General features: G+C 31.0%; 2 protein-coding genes and 1 long non-coding RNA gene across 6 annotated transcripts in view; 2 read left to right on the forward strand and 1 right to left on the reverse strand.

The window, feature by feature from the left end:
* Positions 1-16,732, reverse strand: part of LOC130672262 (receptor-type guanylate cyclase gcy-28-like) — a 205,751-nt gene that overhangs the window by 143,435 nt on the left and 45,584 nt on the right. The gene's annotated exons all lie outside the window — the stretch shown is intronic.
* Positions 3,606-4,679, forward strand: LOC130672268 (uncharacterized). Its single transcript, XM_057476725.1, has 4 exons — positions 3,606-3,763; positions 3,845-4,217; positions 4,348-4,369; positions 4,458-4,679. Exons 2-4 carry the CDS (start codon positions 3,859-3,861, stop codon positions 4,491-4,493), a joined length of 417 nt encoding a protein of 138 aa, XP_057332708.1. The 5' UTR covers positions 3,606-3,763; positions 3,845-3,858; the 3' UTR covers positions 4,494-4,679.
* LOC130672271 (uncharacterized) lies at positions 10,556-11,474 on the forward strand. Its single transcript, XR_008990671.1, has 3 exons — positions 10,556-10,760; positions 10,892-10,928; positions 11,229-11,474. It is a non-coding gene; the product is annotated as an uncharacterized LOC130672271 (long non-coding RNA).

Below are 16,732 nucleotides of genomic sequence, written 5' to 3' on the forward strand. Positions count from 1 at the left end.
CTGATCGAATTAATTGAAAACTTCGATCAGATATATAATCTGTGATTACTTTCGATTAGTTGCCAAAAGTATTCGACAACTGATACCCTCACAAATGGTCATAGACAATAAGTTTAAAAAAAAGAATAATTTATTCTTAACTAATTTTGATTTATTGCAACCTATTTTTTTTGTATCATGACAAAATTATAAATTTTAAATTATAAAGATAAAAAGTCATAGTTTTGCGATGAGTATTTATTAATTTTATGAGCTCGATATTGTGACTAATAATATATTCGACCTATTATTAAACTCGAAAACTGTAGTTTTCAAACGGCTAAACAGAATCAACGGTTTTTATATTTTTCTTTTCTCTAAAAGTCAATTATTTTACTCCACATACACTCACAAAATTTACTTTTATAGATAATAATAACTGGGTGTCTCCTTCGGGAGGCAGGGGAAAGAGTACCACGTCCCCTCTTGACCAAGTGGTATGTCGACCAATACAGAATTGGTACTATGGGGGGCCCAATTCCAAGCCCCACTTCGACCAGAGTCTCTCTATTTCTTGAGATGGGAGGAGTGTTATGGGCCCACATGCGGACGGACTCGTAGTGGCTGTGGTTAGATACCACACGTAATGAGGATTTTTTATTATACCTCCGGTAAATGTCCACTCTTGGTTCCGGCCGAGAGTGTCGCTTAAAGTGTAGAAAAGATGGGATTACGCAACGCGAGTGTGCCCAAAAGGGTGAGGTCTCGGCTTCCGGTCGGCGGAGGCGGACTTAGGTCCACGTTACATTAATTAATTAATTAATTATAGATAATAATTTCTCAAGTGGGTCCACACCCCACCGTGATCTGTCTTAAAATATCATGGCGCCGGAAAAATTCGTAGATAAGATATCACTAAGTGATGGATGAGGGCAAGTGTGTATAATAGCATGTCTGAAATCTTAGTGATTATTAGTAGAGATTTGCATGTTTAGGTTTCCACTATATTTAAATGGTGTATTACCGTACGATGGACGGTGTGGCTCAATAAGTTATAGATCATAGTCAATTGAACGGAATATAGTATAGTGCCGGATAGCTCAACTGGTAGAGCACTCGGCGCGATACCGAATTGGTCTGGGTTCGATTCCCAGTTCGGGCTATCTATATTTTTCTCAATTTATCTATAAATTGTCTTATTGAGAAGGTTTGCATGTTTAGGTTTCCACTATATTTAAAATATAAAGAGACAAAGAGAAGCCCTTTACATATAAGGTATAGGAAGAAGTTGCACCCCACCACTAATCCTACGGAACCATGTTGACCAGAGCTGGGAGTCTGGTACCACGGGGGGCCTTTCCAAGCCCACTGCAACCAGAGTCTCTTTACAGTCGACTCTGTCTAAAGGTTCCACGTCGGGACAGGACCATTGCCTAAAGGTTCCCTCCCCACCATCAGCACTTCCCCTACAATATATTCCCCTCGAGCGCCGAGGCGCACGCTAAAACGAACACATTGCGCAGTAAACATAACCTCAAAAAAACGTGCATTTAAAGTTAGCGCTCGAAAACTGAATTGTGATTCGTCACTCGAGAAAGCGGGTGGGGGAATATCCGGGAACTTTTAAGCAATATATATATAACAATATATCCTGGAACCTATAGACAGCGAGAACCTTTAAGCAGAGAACCTTTAGACAGAGTCGACTGTATTTCCTGAGATGGAAGGAGTGTTGGGCCCAAGTGAGGTAGGATTCGTGGTGGCTGGTAGTGAGGCAACTACATGCATTGCATGAGGATTTCTGATCTGATCATTGGTCCAAGGGTAAGCTAATGTGAGCTTATGCTCATATTTCACTTATAATATTGTGGTAGAGGGTAGGGATGTTACGCAGCACGTGTATGCCCAAAAGGGTGAGGAAGCGGCCTCCCGTCAAATGGAGGTGAACTTCGGTCCCGTTACATTAATTATAGATAATTATTTTTTTTACAGAAGTTATTATTGTAATGAAAAATTTTTATAAAATATTTTCAAATCCCAATAATTCGTACATCGAAATAATGTCTTCATTATAAAAATAGTTTGTTTTTTTTATTACCAAACTATTTATTTAAGCTTATGACATATTACCCAAACATGTGACCGAATATGACTTTTGAGAATTAATTTCAACATATAAAAATAATAAAATATTTTTTACTATTTTTCGATAAAGTGATAATTACCCTGACCAAAAATAAACATTCAAAGGGATCTTAATAAATATCTAAACAAGTTTTTTATAGACTGAAAATTATCAGTTTAGACAAGTGTATTTTTTCCTATTTATGTAATTGAGTTTTAATCAACTTTCACAATTTAACGTACACGGAAAGAAAATTATGGGAAGTTTTCCTATGCATTATGGGAATGGTTCCCATAATGGTATGGGAAGAGTACCTATACTACTATAGGAATGGTTCCCATATATTATGGGAACCATCCCCATAATAGTATGAGAATAGTTCCCATAATGATATGGGAATGGTTCCCATACCATTATGGGAATGGTTCCCATAATATTATAGGAACCATTCCCATATCATTATGGGAACCATTCCCATAATGGTATGGGAATCATTCCCATACTATTATGGGAATGGTTCTCATATTGGTATAGGAACTATTCCTATAATATTATGGGAACTATTCCCATAATGTTATGGGAACCATCCCTATAATATCATAAAATTTTTTTTTTGCACAATAGTGTAGAAATTTCCCAAAATTGAAATTTTCTTGAATGTTTTGTGCTGACAAAAAAATTCTTATTAAAAATTTTAATGTTTTTTTGCCGAATTCGATTTTTTTTTTCAATGTTTGAATTTTTGTTTTTATGTTTAATAATATTTCTGTGTATTGTAGAAGTGATTACCGCACTTCTTTAAATTAATTTTTTCATGATAATATGGGAACCATTCCCATAATATTATGGGAATGGTTCCCATAATATTATAGAAAGTATTCCTATAATTATGGGAAACATTCCTATAATTATAGGAACCGCTCCCATAATTTATGGTCGTAATTCCTATGATGGTATAGGAAAAAATTTCACAAAATTATGGGAACCGCTGCCATAATTTTCTTTCCGTGTACATTAAATTTACATAAACTTTTGTGGAAAAATTAACACACCTTAAAAATTTTTTTGACTGACTACATTGTTTTTAAATGAGAAGTAAAACACTTGTCTAAATTGACAATTTGCAGTGAATTTTTGTATTTATATTCATTGGATATAACTCTGATAAGGAAGAACTTAACCAAAAAAAAAAATAAATAATAATACATATATATATCTTATATGTATTAAATAGTAAATCATAACTACTAAATATGTTCGAAATATTAGTTAGCTATTATATATAGATTTACGTTGGTTTTTTGAAAAAAGAATAAAAATGCGTTAAAAACTGCGAAAGAGTGAAAAAAAACTATTTTTCTATACTTTTCTATAATTATCATATTAATCGCTATATGTTATTTTGATTTAAATAATCTTCTCCGTAGATCAGGTTTGTTGTATTTTCACGATCAATGTATATCTAAATCGTTCTTTCCGGGATTACGATAAACAAACGCTTATCTTTTAAATAAATGAAAAAATAATATTATTGGGAAAACAACACCGAAACATATGAATTATGTTTTTCTAAGAAGATAAAAAGAGGTATAAATAGTCGATAATTCGAGGTGAAAATTATCAGAGTCCTGAGCTTTGCCTTAACCGAACATTAGCACCGTGAGTAAAAAAATTTCATATTTAATGAAGATAATTTGTTAAATAGGTAGTAACTAAATTTTATTTCATCATCAATAATAGAAAAAAATAGCAAAATGCGTTTCGCGTTCTTCTTCTTGATGCTGGCTGTCATGACTGTCTATGTGTCAGCTAATTGTGGAACTCCTAAGCCTTGTAGACAATGCGGCGGTGGCGGTACAAAACCAAGCGGCGGTGGCGGTACAAAACCAAGCGGCGGTGGTGGTACAAAACCAAGCGGCGGTGGTGGCGGAACACAAAGCGGTGGCGGCGTAATACCAAGCAACGTTGGCGACCGTAACAGCATAACAAATCTTGACGCATCCAACGACGGATCCGCAGGATTACTTAAAGCTACTGCTTTAGCAAACAAAAGTCCACAAAGTACCATAGTTAGTGGTGACAGCGACAATAATACTATAACCCACAGACAAGCGTAAGTTGTTTTACATTTATCTTAAATTAAAGGAACATTAGTATTTATTTATAGTAGAATTTATTCAATTATTGATAAATAACTTTCATGTATAACAACATATTAATTTCATTTATTATTTTTTTAATAGAGTCGTCGACATAAGTGACGCTGTGAGTTATTTTAGTTTTATTCTATAATCTGAAAACTTATCAACATTATCATTTTCAATTCCTTATTAAATTATTTTTTATTTTACAGCGTATATTAAATGACCTTCACATCGGAGTAATATAAAAAACTATGCAGCACAAAACAGAATATGCATTACTTGAAGAGATAAATACATTAAAAAAGTATTTCTTACCCAACATCAACCGAAAAATTTATTTCAACAAATAAAATTTTAAGATAAAAAAAAAAATTATTAATTTTATTCGATTATAAAAATCAATTTATATCAAATAAAAATATCATCTCTAATTCAAATGTTATTATTCAGTGCATTACCAACCATTAATTATAGTTGTGTGTGTGTGTGGGTGTGAGGACGAACTTACGCGCACACACACACATATATGGACATGGCTATTTTTTTAGCGGAAAGTTAAAAATATTTGGTCTTAATGATCCCAAAAAAAAACAAAAGTCATTTTATTTTTAAATACTAAAGTTTTTAGCGTAATTTTAGATAATTTTCAACAATCAGTACAAAAATGACGAAACTTATTGCCCGTGTAAACAAAATGTTTGTTCATAATGAATTTAGATCTGAATTTCATCACGAAACTCAGATCGTGACATAAGTATGACTTTCATCATGAATTGTCTCCAAGTTTTCGTCTAGTAAATCCGTACACTGTAAAAAATCCGGAGTGAATTCGGATTGAAATTAAATCCGAATTCACTCCGCCACTCGGAGTTCTGGAGTTTTAAGAAAAATCACTTCGCATGCGGAAGGAATTGGGAGTTTTTTTTTAGCGACGTGATCTCGGAGTGATGCGGATTTTATTTCACTCCCAATTCACTCTGGTCCGGAATTTTAATACTTAAATAAATTGATATTAATTTATATTACACTGTTAAACAATGTGTGTCTTTGCGTGCATGTGTGTGTCCGGGTGTGTGTGCAAACGTGTGCATGTGTGTGCACGGATGTGTGCGTTTGTGCAAATGTGTGCGTGCATGTATTCGGGTATGTGTGTGAGTGTGCGTGTGTGTCTAAATATGTGTGTGCGTATGTGTGTGCGTATCAGCTGATCAATAATGTAAAACGCGAGTTTTTACTTCGATTTTTTTGAGTGGAGTTATTTTTTATTAATAATATTTTCAAAACTCCGCTCCGGAGTGAATTTCACTCCGGAGGGATTAAATTAACAAAAAATTATCTACTCTGCGAAAACTCTCCTGCGAGGTGAATAATTAAAAATTTATTCACTCCGCATTCACTCCAGATTTAATCCGCATTCACTCCGCGAATTTTTTACAGTGTATCAATTCTAAAATTAATTTATTACGTCTTTGAATTGGACTTGGGATGACTTCGATATAAAATTGACTGAATTTTTACTATATTTTAAATTTTGTAAAATTTATCGATTCAGAAATCACCAATAAATTTCTTCCATCAAGTACTTGGTCTACGTAAATAAATTTCGATTGTAACATTAATTTAGTAAATGAACTTCGGATCACTTGAATAAGAATTTGACTGAGTGATAATTTTGTCGTGATTAAAGTTGTTAATAAAAATTTACGATGAAAGTCATATTTGTGTCACGATCTAAGTTTCATGACGAAATTTAGATATAAATTAATTATGAATAAAAATTTTTTTTACACGGGTGACATTAATTTATTATCAGATCTTTAACTTATCTTCAGCTCAATTTATAATTACTTTTTAAAAAAATCAAATAAGAAATATATATACATCTGTCTTTACTTAACAATCGGCACCAAATGTATTATTACGTATCAATTTTACTGAGTTCATAAAGTTAATGTTGTTAATTAAAATTCTGATATCTTAAAAATGACAATGAGAAAAAAAAATCAGGCCATTAAAAGTCTCATAAAATTATTTTCATTAGATATTAAGTAGAAAACAAAATCAAAGTCACTAGTAAAATCGACTTTTAGCATTTCTTTAGTACCAGTCATTAAACTTATCCTCGAGAAGTAAAAAAAATTTTAAAAAAGTTTTAAAGGAAAAAAAATAATCGTCAAAGGACTAATTCTTATTTAAACGAAAAATCGTTAATCCGATAGTATAAGAACAGAAAAAAATCTTTTCATCAGTGTAATGTTAACGTCGAAACCCTTAATTTTAACGAGTACTGAAAGTGAGATAAAAAATTTCGATCCGCTTAAATATTTTACACTACTTCTATTTCCCCGGAGATTACCCTTGATAACATTATAAATTTTGGGTCCGTATGTGAATTTGGAAACAAGTTTACGGATGTTTACTACAGCATTGCTGTATACGTATACAAATAGAGAGAGAAAAAGAGAAAAAATAAAAAATAACTGTAGGGGAGAGTGGGGTCAATTGAACCAAAAATACTTTAACATTTTTTTTTAGATGAATAAAAGCAAAATGATAACTTTTTTTTTTTACGAAATTATACTTTATTATGTAGACTATCATTTCTCATAAGCACATAACTTAAAAAGTGATGAAAATTTTTAATAAATACGAAATTGTACAACTGCATCAAATGGTTCAATCGTCCCCTTTGCGGGGGCAATTGAACCAAGAGTATTAGAACCACAAACGAATGACTTTAATGAATAATTTACTATTCATTACAGCTTAAAACTGAAATTACAATACTTCTAATAATATTGATCATTTTATATAACATTATATGTTATAACAATCACTTTTACAACTTTTGTCAGTATAATAATTTTTTTTCTTGGTTAGTTTAGGTTTTTTTCACATTCAGTCAAGATGCGCGCGCATGTCTGATGCTCACAGTGTGATTCGTGTGGTTCAACCGTCCCCGAGAGTACTGGTTCAATTGACCCCATATGATTTTATTGAAATAATTAGTTTTAAAAAAAATATTCAAGAACTATTTTATTAGATGTAAAGTTAGAAATTTATGACTAATATATGAAAGAAGGTATTACAAAAAAATTTTAAGATTACATTTGAAAATTAAAAACTTATTAAACAATTTGTCAAGAGCTGAAAAAAAAGTTCAGATACCTAAAAACACAAAAACTTGAATTTTTTCAAATTAAATTATCATATTGGTTCCAAATTTTGGTCAGACTAAGGTTTAGTGTATTAAAATATAATTCCAAGAGGACGACTCATTTTTTTATTTTTTTCGAATTTTTAAGCTTACTGGTTCAATTGCCCCCACTCTCCCCTATAAATGTATGAAATCGCCAGTGGTTCTAGATCTCAACAGGATTCTCCACTTCTAAAGTTCGCGGTATTAGTAGTTTATATCAAGCCGCACATCCGCACTAACAACACAACTCTTCCTCACAGATTTATATATTTTTTTCTATTGAAGACCACTTCAAACATATTCCCATGTATATTATCATCCATCCCTCTTACGCTCTTAAATTTGAAACAGTGAAAATAGTGACTATTCACTGTTTACTAGTGAAAAGTATGTCACTAATTCAAACAGTGGTGTACTTTTCACTAGAAGAAAAAAATGAACTATATAAATTGAGAACGACAAGTAATATAATGATAAAAGGATCAGCAAATACTAGTAGTTTTGTATTGCAATTTTCCAAAACAAAAATTGTAAAAAATGTGTTGTAAAATTACAACACTGGTTTTATTAAATCACAAAACTGCATTGGCAATTGACTTCCAACACATTTCTTGTAAAATTACCATAGAAATTTTTAACAGTGTATCATTCTAAATAGTAATTTTTTAATAATTTGAAAAATAAAATATAAAAAAAAACAATTACAATTGATATTTTATTTTTCAAATTATTAAAATTACTATAACTCGGAAACTATGAACTTTAGCGACTTGACTCATAGGACTTTTTTTGAAGGAAATAAAATTTCCTATAAAATTTCCATTGGCATTTTTAGTGTAGTTTCATTGGTTTACGTTCTGCAAGCCAATAAAGGTCAATTTCATAGGAAAAATAACTTCCGAAACGGACACTAGTAAAACAGCTGGAATTACAGCTAAGTAACTATGGGCACTTTTGAAGAACACCAAATGCCCTACAATTTGCGACCAAAACCGCGTCGATATCATAAAATGCAGCTGAGTATTAGAAAGTTAAAAAAAAAAGTAATTTAATTTACATGTATTTTAAACGGGAAATCTTTGAAATCAAATGGAATGTACTTAGGATTGGAATTAAGAGCTCAAACTTGGCAGGAATTTTTGTTTCAGCATAAAAAACAATATTTTGCTTGATGAGCAACGAAAAAAATACTTTCGCCGAAAACGAAGCACCCTAATATATATATAATTAAAAAAATCGACTGATTTTTTTTTCCAATCTATTAAAGAATCGAATTTTTATCTTTGTCAAATTTTTTTCTCGTCACTCCAAAGTTTTCCATATGAGATAAAAAAAAATCATTTATTTTTTGCGCCACTTCAGTATATAAATATATATATCGTCGTTTTCAGTAGAAAATATTCTGACTAAATTTTTGCAAATGATACACAGAAGCTTAAAACAGTAAAAAAGTCATGTTTTTTACCTTAAAAATAAAAAAAAAATTGTAATGTTCAAGACATACAGACATTTTTGTTCAGGGTGTAATTTCTTTGACTCGTGTATGAAAAAAAAATATTATCTTAATGTTTGGAAGTATAGGTTATACATCTTTTAATGGAAATAGGCGGATTTTGCGCGACACTTTTTATAATTTGAAAATTTTATGAATTTAAAAATAAATGGAACTTGTGTGTGAACGATTTCTGTTACGACTTTGGCAATAAGAAATGCAAAAAAGTAGTTTTCTAAGAAATTTGGAGTTAGGCGGTTTCCTACTGAAAACGACCATAGGGTATATAGTGAGGCAAAATAGGCCCCTTAAGAAATAAGCGCTTATATGTAATATAAATGGAAGCCCATTTTGTCCCAAGTGTTCAATTACCCCCCCCCCCTACCTGTGTAAAAATAATTCTTTCAAGAAAATTCCAAAAAAGTTCCGCATGTGGAACTTCTAAACATAAGACAGATTAGAACTTCGAATGGAACTTTTTTGGAACGTTAGTAATTTTATTGTTGAAAACAAAGTCTTATAAGCAAATTTACACTGTAAAAAATCACCGGGGTAAGTCCAAGCGGTGTAGGTGTTAAAATCGGCGGTGTTAAATTTCAACACCGAAAGCGGTGTGAAAATAACGCCGCCACCGGTGTAAATATTCTGTACCGATGTTAAAAAATAATCTCCGGTGTTAAAATAACACCGCTGCCGGTGTAAATATTCTTTTACTTTGTAAATATTTTTATTTACTGGATCACTATACTTGTTAAGAAATGATATTTTTTATTAATTTTCATAAAGAACTGACATTTTTTGTGTTTTATAATCTTTAAAGTTAATACTCCAAGCGGACGCAGTTTATCTCGCTTTTACACCGATTTTACTCCGCTTTTACACCGGTTACCCCGATTTAACACCGGTATTTTTAACACCGGTGAATTACTCCTCCTACACCGGTGTAATTTTATTTTAACACCGCTCTTTTTACAGTGTAGTTTTGATGGTAAAAAAAAAGTCTTATGAGCAAACTTAGAGTCAAAACAGGACGTTTTTGAAACTTTTTTGAAATTTTATATAGACATTCCAAAAAAATTCCAGAATCACCAGTTTAGACTTTTTTGTTGACTAAAAAAGACATTCCAAAATCACTACTTTTTGCATCTTCTGTAGACTAAAGACGTTCTAGAAAAATTCCAAAATAGTTCAAAAATCATTACTTTTGGATTTTTTACAGAACAATAAAAAACGTCTCTATAAAATTTCAAAAAAGTTTTGAAAACGTCCTTTTTTGACTCTAAATTCGCTCGTAAAAACTTTTTTTTTACGATCAAAATTACTAACGTTCCAGAAAAGTTTCCTTCGAAGTTCTAATCTGTCTCATGTTTCGGAGTTCCACATACGGAACTTTTTTGGAATATTTTTGGAGCGTGTTTTTTTTACATGAGTATATGAATTAAGAAAAAGAAAAAATGTTTATAATTATAAAAATATTTAAGCGTCATTCAGATGGCCTCGATTCGAATATGATGATTATAAATCTAATTATAATTTGTTTTTTGTTTTTCGAGAAATTGTATATTATGAATTTATTTACCCAAGAAGATAAAATATCAGTATAAATTGTCAACGATTCGATAACGAGATTATCACATTCGTAAAAAATTTTCCGAGACTGAACATCATATTCGGAAGTGATAAACAATATTTTCAAAAAGATTAATTTGTTGTTCAATTAGTGGATCAAATTCTACTTTTAATAATAGAAAAAAATATCAAAATGCGTTTCATGTTATACTTTCTGTTGTTAGCTGTTCTAGTTATGTACTCAGAAGCTCAGTGAGTGGTTTAAAAATTTTTATAAATTAGATAAATATTTTAACTGAATATTTGTTAAAATTTATATCTATATAATTAATAATAGCTCATTTTAAAACAATGTACAAAATTTAATTATATTCACGATTTAGGGTTCCAGACACAGGGATTTTAAGCACATTGCTTGGAGTAAGAAAATTTCATATTTTACATTTTATTAAATGATAATTTCATTTATAATTTTTATTAATTGCATTATATGATTTTGAAGTTTGAAGACAATTAGAAATTTTCGGATTTTCTTTTTCATGAAATCAGTTACTAAAAAAAATAACTAAAAATATGCACATGTAGAGAATTTAAAAAGTTATAAGTGGAATTTTTTAAAATATTTTTTTTTTTTATAATTTATCATTTCGAAAAAATTCAAAAATTATTAGACGTCAGCGAACTTCAGGATCATTTGCATTATATTATTTATTTTTTTAGAAAATATTTGGAGTGACGGCGGCAACTACTGTTACGGGTCCAGTAATAGGCTAATAAAAATCTGCAAGATATATTAAAAAAAATATTCATTAAAGAGTTAATGCATCTAAAAATTTTTTCTCATCTGATACCATTAAAAAAATGTATTTCAAATAATAAAATTTTGAAAGCTTAACGAATTTATAAATTCAGGTTACGGACTATTGGAATTTATGTTTTTTTAATAAAAATATTATCTCATTAATTTTGTGATTATTCATTCTGCTGTTAACCATTACTCATAGTTTTATTTTCGTAAAAAGATCTACGTGAATAAAAACTATTTCTTACAATTCTAAAAATATCATTATTTGATTTTCTCACTGTAAAAAATTTTCGACATGTACGTGGAGTAAATCCGACGTCAATGCGGAGTAGATGACTATTTATTTAATCCCCTCGAAGTAAAATTTACTCCACAGGGGAATTTATTTTAATATTAAAATTCCGAATAGTGAACGCGGATTTAAATAAAATTCAGATCACTCCGAAATTACTCCGCTGAAAAAATAAATTCCCTACTTACTTCGTATGGGGATTGATTTTTTTTTTTTATTCCGGAACTCCGGGTACACACTAAAGAATTTTGTAGGGCATCATGTACACGGAGAGAAATTTATGGTAACAATAACAATATATTATGGAAATGGTTCCCATAATGCATGGTAACCCTCGCGGTTTGGAATCACGGTGGATCCACGGTGGGTTTGTGCTATTTTACCACCGAGATTACAAGGCGTTGCCACCGTGGTTCCACGGTGTACCCAGAAATCGGTTACACAGTGGGACCACGGTGGTTACACCGCGTAATCACAGTGGATACACCTTGTATAGACGGTGGTAAAATGGCACAAGCCCACCGTGGATCCACGGTGTTTACACTTCCACGGTGTTTTCACGAGATTCAAATCCGCCAGGGAACCGTTACCATATTTATTATGGTAATCATTCCCATTATACTATGGTAAACGTTACCACAATATTATGGTAACGGTTACCATGTGTTATAATAATGGTTACCATATATTATTAAATAAATGTATGTTTATTTACTTTTCGACTTGCATTGTCATTTGAAATGACACAGCACAGATATTTGTGAGTTGTTTTCGAACCCAAGCTCACAAAAGACCAATACCTTAATGGTGCATAAAGTTCCCTACCTGGTAATTTATTACCTGGATGACACCTAAATCACCACCGTCCATCTTACGGTATTAAATAAATGGATTTTTAAATATAAATGTATAAAACAATATTCCTAACTATGTAAATGAACAGTAGCATTTATTGCTAATACTTTAAATAAACACACGTTACTCTCTTAAAATGAATCAGTGAAAAGTGCTGCAAATCAGTAAATATTCACTGATAAGCAGCACTTTTCACTGATTCATTTTAAAAGAGTATTATTATTATATATATGGTAATCATTACCGTAATTCTTTCACATGCGATATGGGAACTGTTACCATAATGATGAGAATTGTTCCCATACTTATGGGAACTTTTCCTAGAAAGTATGGGCATATATCCCATAATTCCAAGTAATCATTACCATAACGGTATGGGATGATATTTCATAAACGTACTAGGAACGGTTACCATAAATTTCTCTCCGTGTAATGATGCAGTACCGCAGGCACATATCGGGCCAAAGCCGCACGAAAGAGAAGGTACTAGAAGTGTAGCAGTTGCGATTAAGGGCAAATGTGTTAGTAGTCTCTACAGGGGCTGTATACTACACGGAAAGAATTTTCGTATGAATATTGCCATGTTATTTATTCTAAAAATTACTTTAAATCGAGTAATCTTGGGCCATTACGACTTTTTACTTTCGAATTACGAAATTTTACTCTTTCAGTGAGTAAAAATCAATCAGATTAATTTTTACTCACAATTACGAGTAAAAATTACACCTAGCGGCTGACTAAATAAATTCTCTCTAATTCAATTTTTACTCGTAGGTTATTATAAAAAGTTGATGATTCAATTTATAAAATTTATATTTAATTACAATAAAAATTACAATTAATAGGCTGAAATTTCCATAAAAATCTAAAAACCATCTAATTGCCTTAGAATATGACTTAAAATAAATATTTTGAAAAAGAATAAAAAAAAAATTACTCTTATTGTGTTGAAAAAGAAAAGATACAAATTTTTTTTAATTTTAAAATAAATATTAAGTTATAGAGAGATACAGAGATCGTCTTTTTTTCCAACCCTACGTTTGTGTGCGTAACATGTAAGTTGTCGCGAGCAAAATAAAAGGCATTTAATTGAAGCCGATATTAACCGAAGATTAACGGAGACTACTGAAATATTACTCTGCAGTTTAGAATAAAAATTACTTACATAGATGAGAAAATTTATTTGAGTTATAGGCAGTTTTTTATCAAAAAATTATAGGTTTAAAAGAATGGTATATTGGGGAGTAAAAATTAATCGCATGGAGTAAAAATTAATAGATTAAGATGAGATATTCACAATAATCGATTAAATATAAGACTTTTAAAAAATTAATCAGTAGTAGAGTAAAACATAGTCTAGCGACGTTATTATTTAAACAAAAAATATTAAATTTTTGCAACGGCCCAGGATTACTCGAAATTACAGAGTAATTTTTATCAAAAAATTCTTTCCGTGTAGCATTAATAATAATTGTTACACGGTATGGTGTGAAAAAAAGTAGATTACACTGAGAAAAAAAAATACTTTTATTAAGAACATTTATTTGATACAAGAACATATATTCTTGATAATTTTCAAGAATATTTATAATTTTGTCTCAAGAATTCGTAAAATTGAAGGAAATAATTTTTATTTAATTCAAGTAAAGCTATTCTTTTGTTTTCTCATATAATATAATATCAAATTCATATAATAACAAAAATAAATTTGATGCTCTTTTCTAAAGAAATTGATAATTAATAATAATAAAATAAATATTTTGAACGGATTTCTTGAACCAAGAAATTCTTGTTTGGAAAATAGTATTTTTTTTTCTCAGAGTACACGATGTTACAATTACACGGATGGATAATTTACGCCGAGGATTTTTTACACGGTTACTTCACACTACACCTCTGTGTAAAATTCTCGCGGGCCATTTTTACGCTAAAATTTTTTACAGTGTAGTTTTGTGTTAATTTATTAAAATATTTTTTTACCGTGCAACAAATGTTTCGTTATTTGTATAATAAGGAAGAAGTTTGTTACCGACAGTTATTTTATCTTGTGGATACGAAAAATATTTTTACGGCTTGATAAGAAAAACTGTTTTAAATAAGTAGAGTATTTAAATTTCACTCAGATAACCTTCATTTGAATGCGATTAAAATATATTTAATTATAATTTGTATGATTTTTACATGAAAGTTGCATGTTTTATTTTAATATTTATACAAAATGATAAGAAATCAATATAAATTGTCAACGATTCGAAAAAAAATTAATCAGAATCCCAAAAGTTATCCGCGACTGTACATTATATTCATAGGTAATAAATAATACTACACGGAAAAAAATTAATCGTAAATGCAACATGATGCAGTCTTGGTAAATAAACATGATGAAATCATGTTGCATTCACATGATTTGTCATGTTTCGGCTACATGATAGTCATGTTGCGGTAACATGAGAAAATCATGTGGCATTCACATGATAATCATGTTTCGGCTACATGATAATCATGTTGCGGTAACATGATCTGTCATGTTTCGGCTACATGATAATCATGTTGCTGCCACATATTGTCATGTAGCCGAAACATGACAAATCATGTTACCGCAACATGATTATCATGTAGCCGAAACATGATTATCATGTGAATGCCACATGATTTTCTCATGTTACCGCAACATGATTATCATGTAGCCGAAACATGACAAATCATGTGAATGCAACATGATTTCATCATGTTTATTTACCAAGACTGCATCATGTTGCATTTACGATTAATTTTTTTCCGTGTATTAAAAAAAAATACTCGTTAAATTAGTGATTAAATTTATATTTTTATAACAGAAAGAAATATCAAGATGCGTTTCATATTTTACATTCTGATGTTGGTTGTCCTTTCAGTTATGCTCTCACCAGCCGATGGGTAAGTAATTTTAAATTTTTCATGAATTGAATAATTATTTTTGAGAAAATTTAATGAGTTTATTATTCTTATAATTTAGTTTCTTCGATAATATCAATTGTGCCGTAAGAAAATTTATTAATATTAATATTGTATTAAATGATGCATGCATTTTTAAATTTTAATAATTACTTTATATTTTTTCAGAATGTTTTAACTGGCGGCGAGAGTATCCATGGGCTGCAGCCCAAGCCCGGAACTCTCACTAAATAAACAGTAACCATATTTAAAAATACATATTAATTCAAGGAAAAATGCATCTCAAAAGCTCTTATTATCCGATGCTCTTAAAAAATTTATGTAAAAAACAAAACTTTGACAATTAAACAGATTTTTTGAATTCGTATAATGGAATTTACTTTTTTTCAAATAAAAATATTATATTTCTTATTGATTGTGCGATTATTCATTGTGTTGTAAGCCATTAGTCGTAATTTAAACCTTCCAGAAAAAAAATAAATTCAGATCTATGTGGATCTGTAAAGATCTACGTAAATAAAAATTAAAACAAAGTAAGTCATGAAATTGTAATAATTTGAAATTTAGAATTTTTTAAAAAATTTCCAGACGTCATTAAAAATAAAAATATGAAAACGATTTTAGATTTTGAAAATAACATTTTTCTAAGTATATAGATACTATCCCAGAGAGGAAAGTACCACGGGCCCAAGCTTGGCCCAGACTTGGCCCAACTTTGTAGAACCTTGGGCCAGGCTTGTAAGCCAGTCTTGGCCCAGCTTTGGTAGAAGCCTGGAATGATAATCTCGGGCCAAGCCTGGTTGCCAGACCTGGCCCATGCTTGGTTACCAGACCTGGCCCATGCTTGGTTGCCAGACCTGGCCCAGGCTTCCAGGAAACGAATAAATTTAATTAAAAAAAATTTATTATTATTAACCTCGTAGAATTCATGATCATTAACGTTTTAATTATTTAAGGGAGGTAAATGATGTGAAAAAAACTCGGTGGAAATTCTGCTGGACTCTGGGCGCGAACTGCCGTCCTTCTGATTACTGGGCCCGAACGGTAGCTACTGGACGACCCTACTAACGTTGAACTGGTACATTTATATGATCTACTTGTATAAACCATGAGTATATCCAAACTAGGGTAATCCTACCTTGGCCCAAGCCCGGGTAATCATTGTAACGGCCAAGGCTAGATTACCCAGTCCTGGCCCAAGCCTAGGCCAATATAGGTGTGCCAAAGCTAGGTTCCCCAGTGCTGGGCCAAGTAGGGGCCCGTTGTTCAACTCTGGCAGCTCCTGTATGGGATACACTGTAAAAAATTCGCGGAGTGAATGCGGAGTGAATGAATTTT

This window comes from Microplitis mediator, chromosome 7, assembly GCF_029852145.1.
Source record: "Microplitis mediator isolate UGA2020A chromosome 7, iyMicMedi2.1, whole genome shotgun sequence".
NCBI classification, from domain to species: Eukaryota; Metazoa; Arthropoda; class Insecta; order Hymenoptera; family Braconidae; genus Microplitis; species Microplitis mediator.

Bases quoted from the DNA above. Each gene is read 5' to 3' on its own strand.
- LOC130672268 (XM_057476725.1), top strand. From the start codon at position 3,859: ATGCGTTTCGCGTTCTTCTTCTTGATGCTGGCTGTCATGACTGTCTAT. The intron at 4,218-4,347 runs GTAAGTTGTTTT...TTTTTTTAATAG, and splicing joins ACTATAACCCACAGACAAGC to AGTCGTCGACATAAGTGACG. The intron at 4,370-4,457 runs GTGAGTTATTTT...TTTATTTTACAG, and splicing joins TCGTCGACATAAGTGACGCT to CGTATATTAAATGACCTTCA.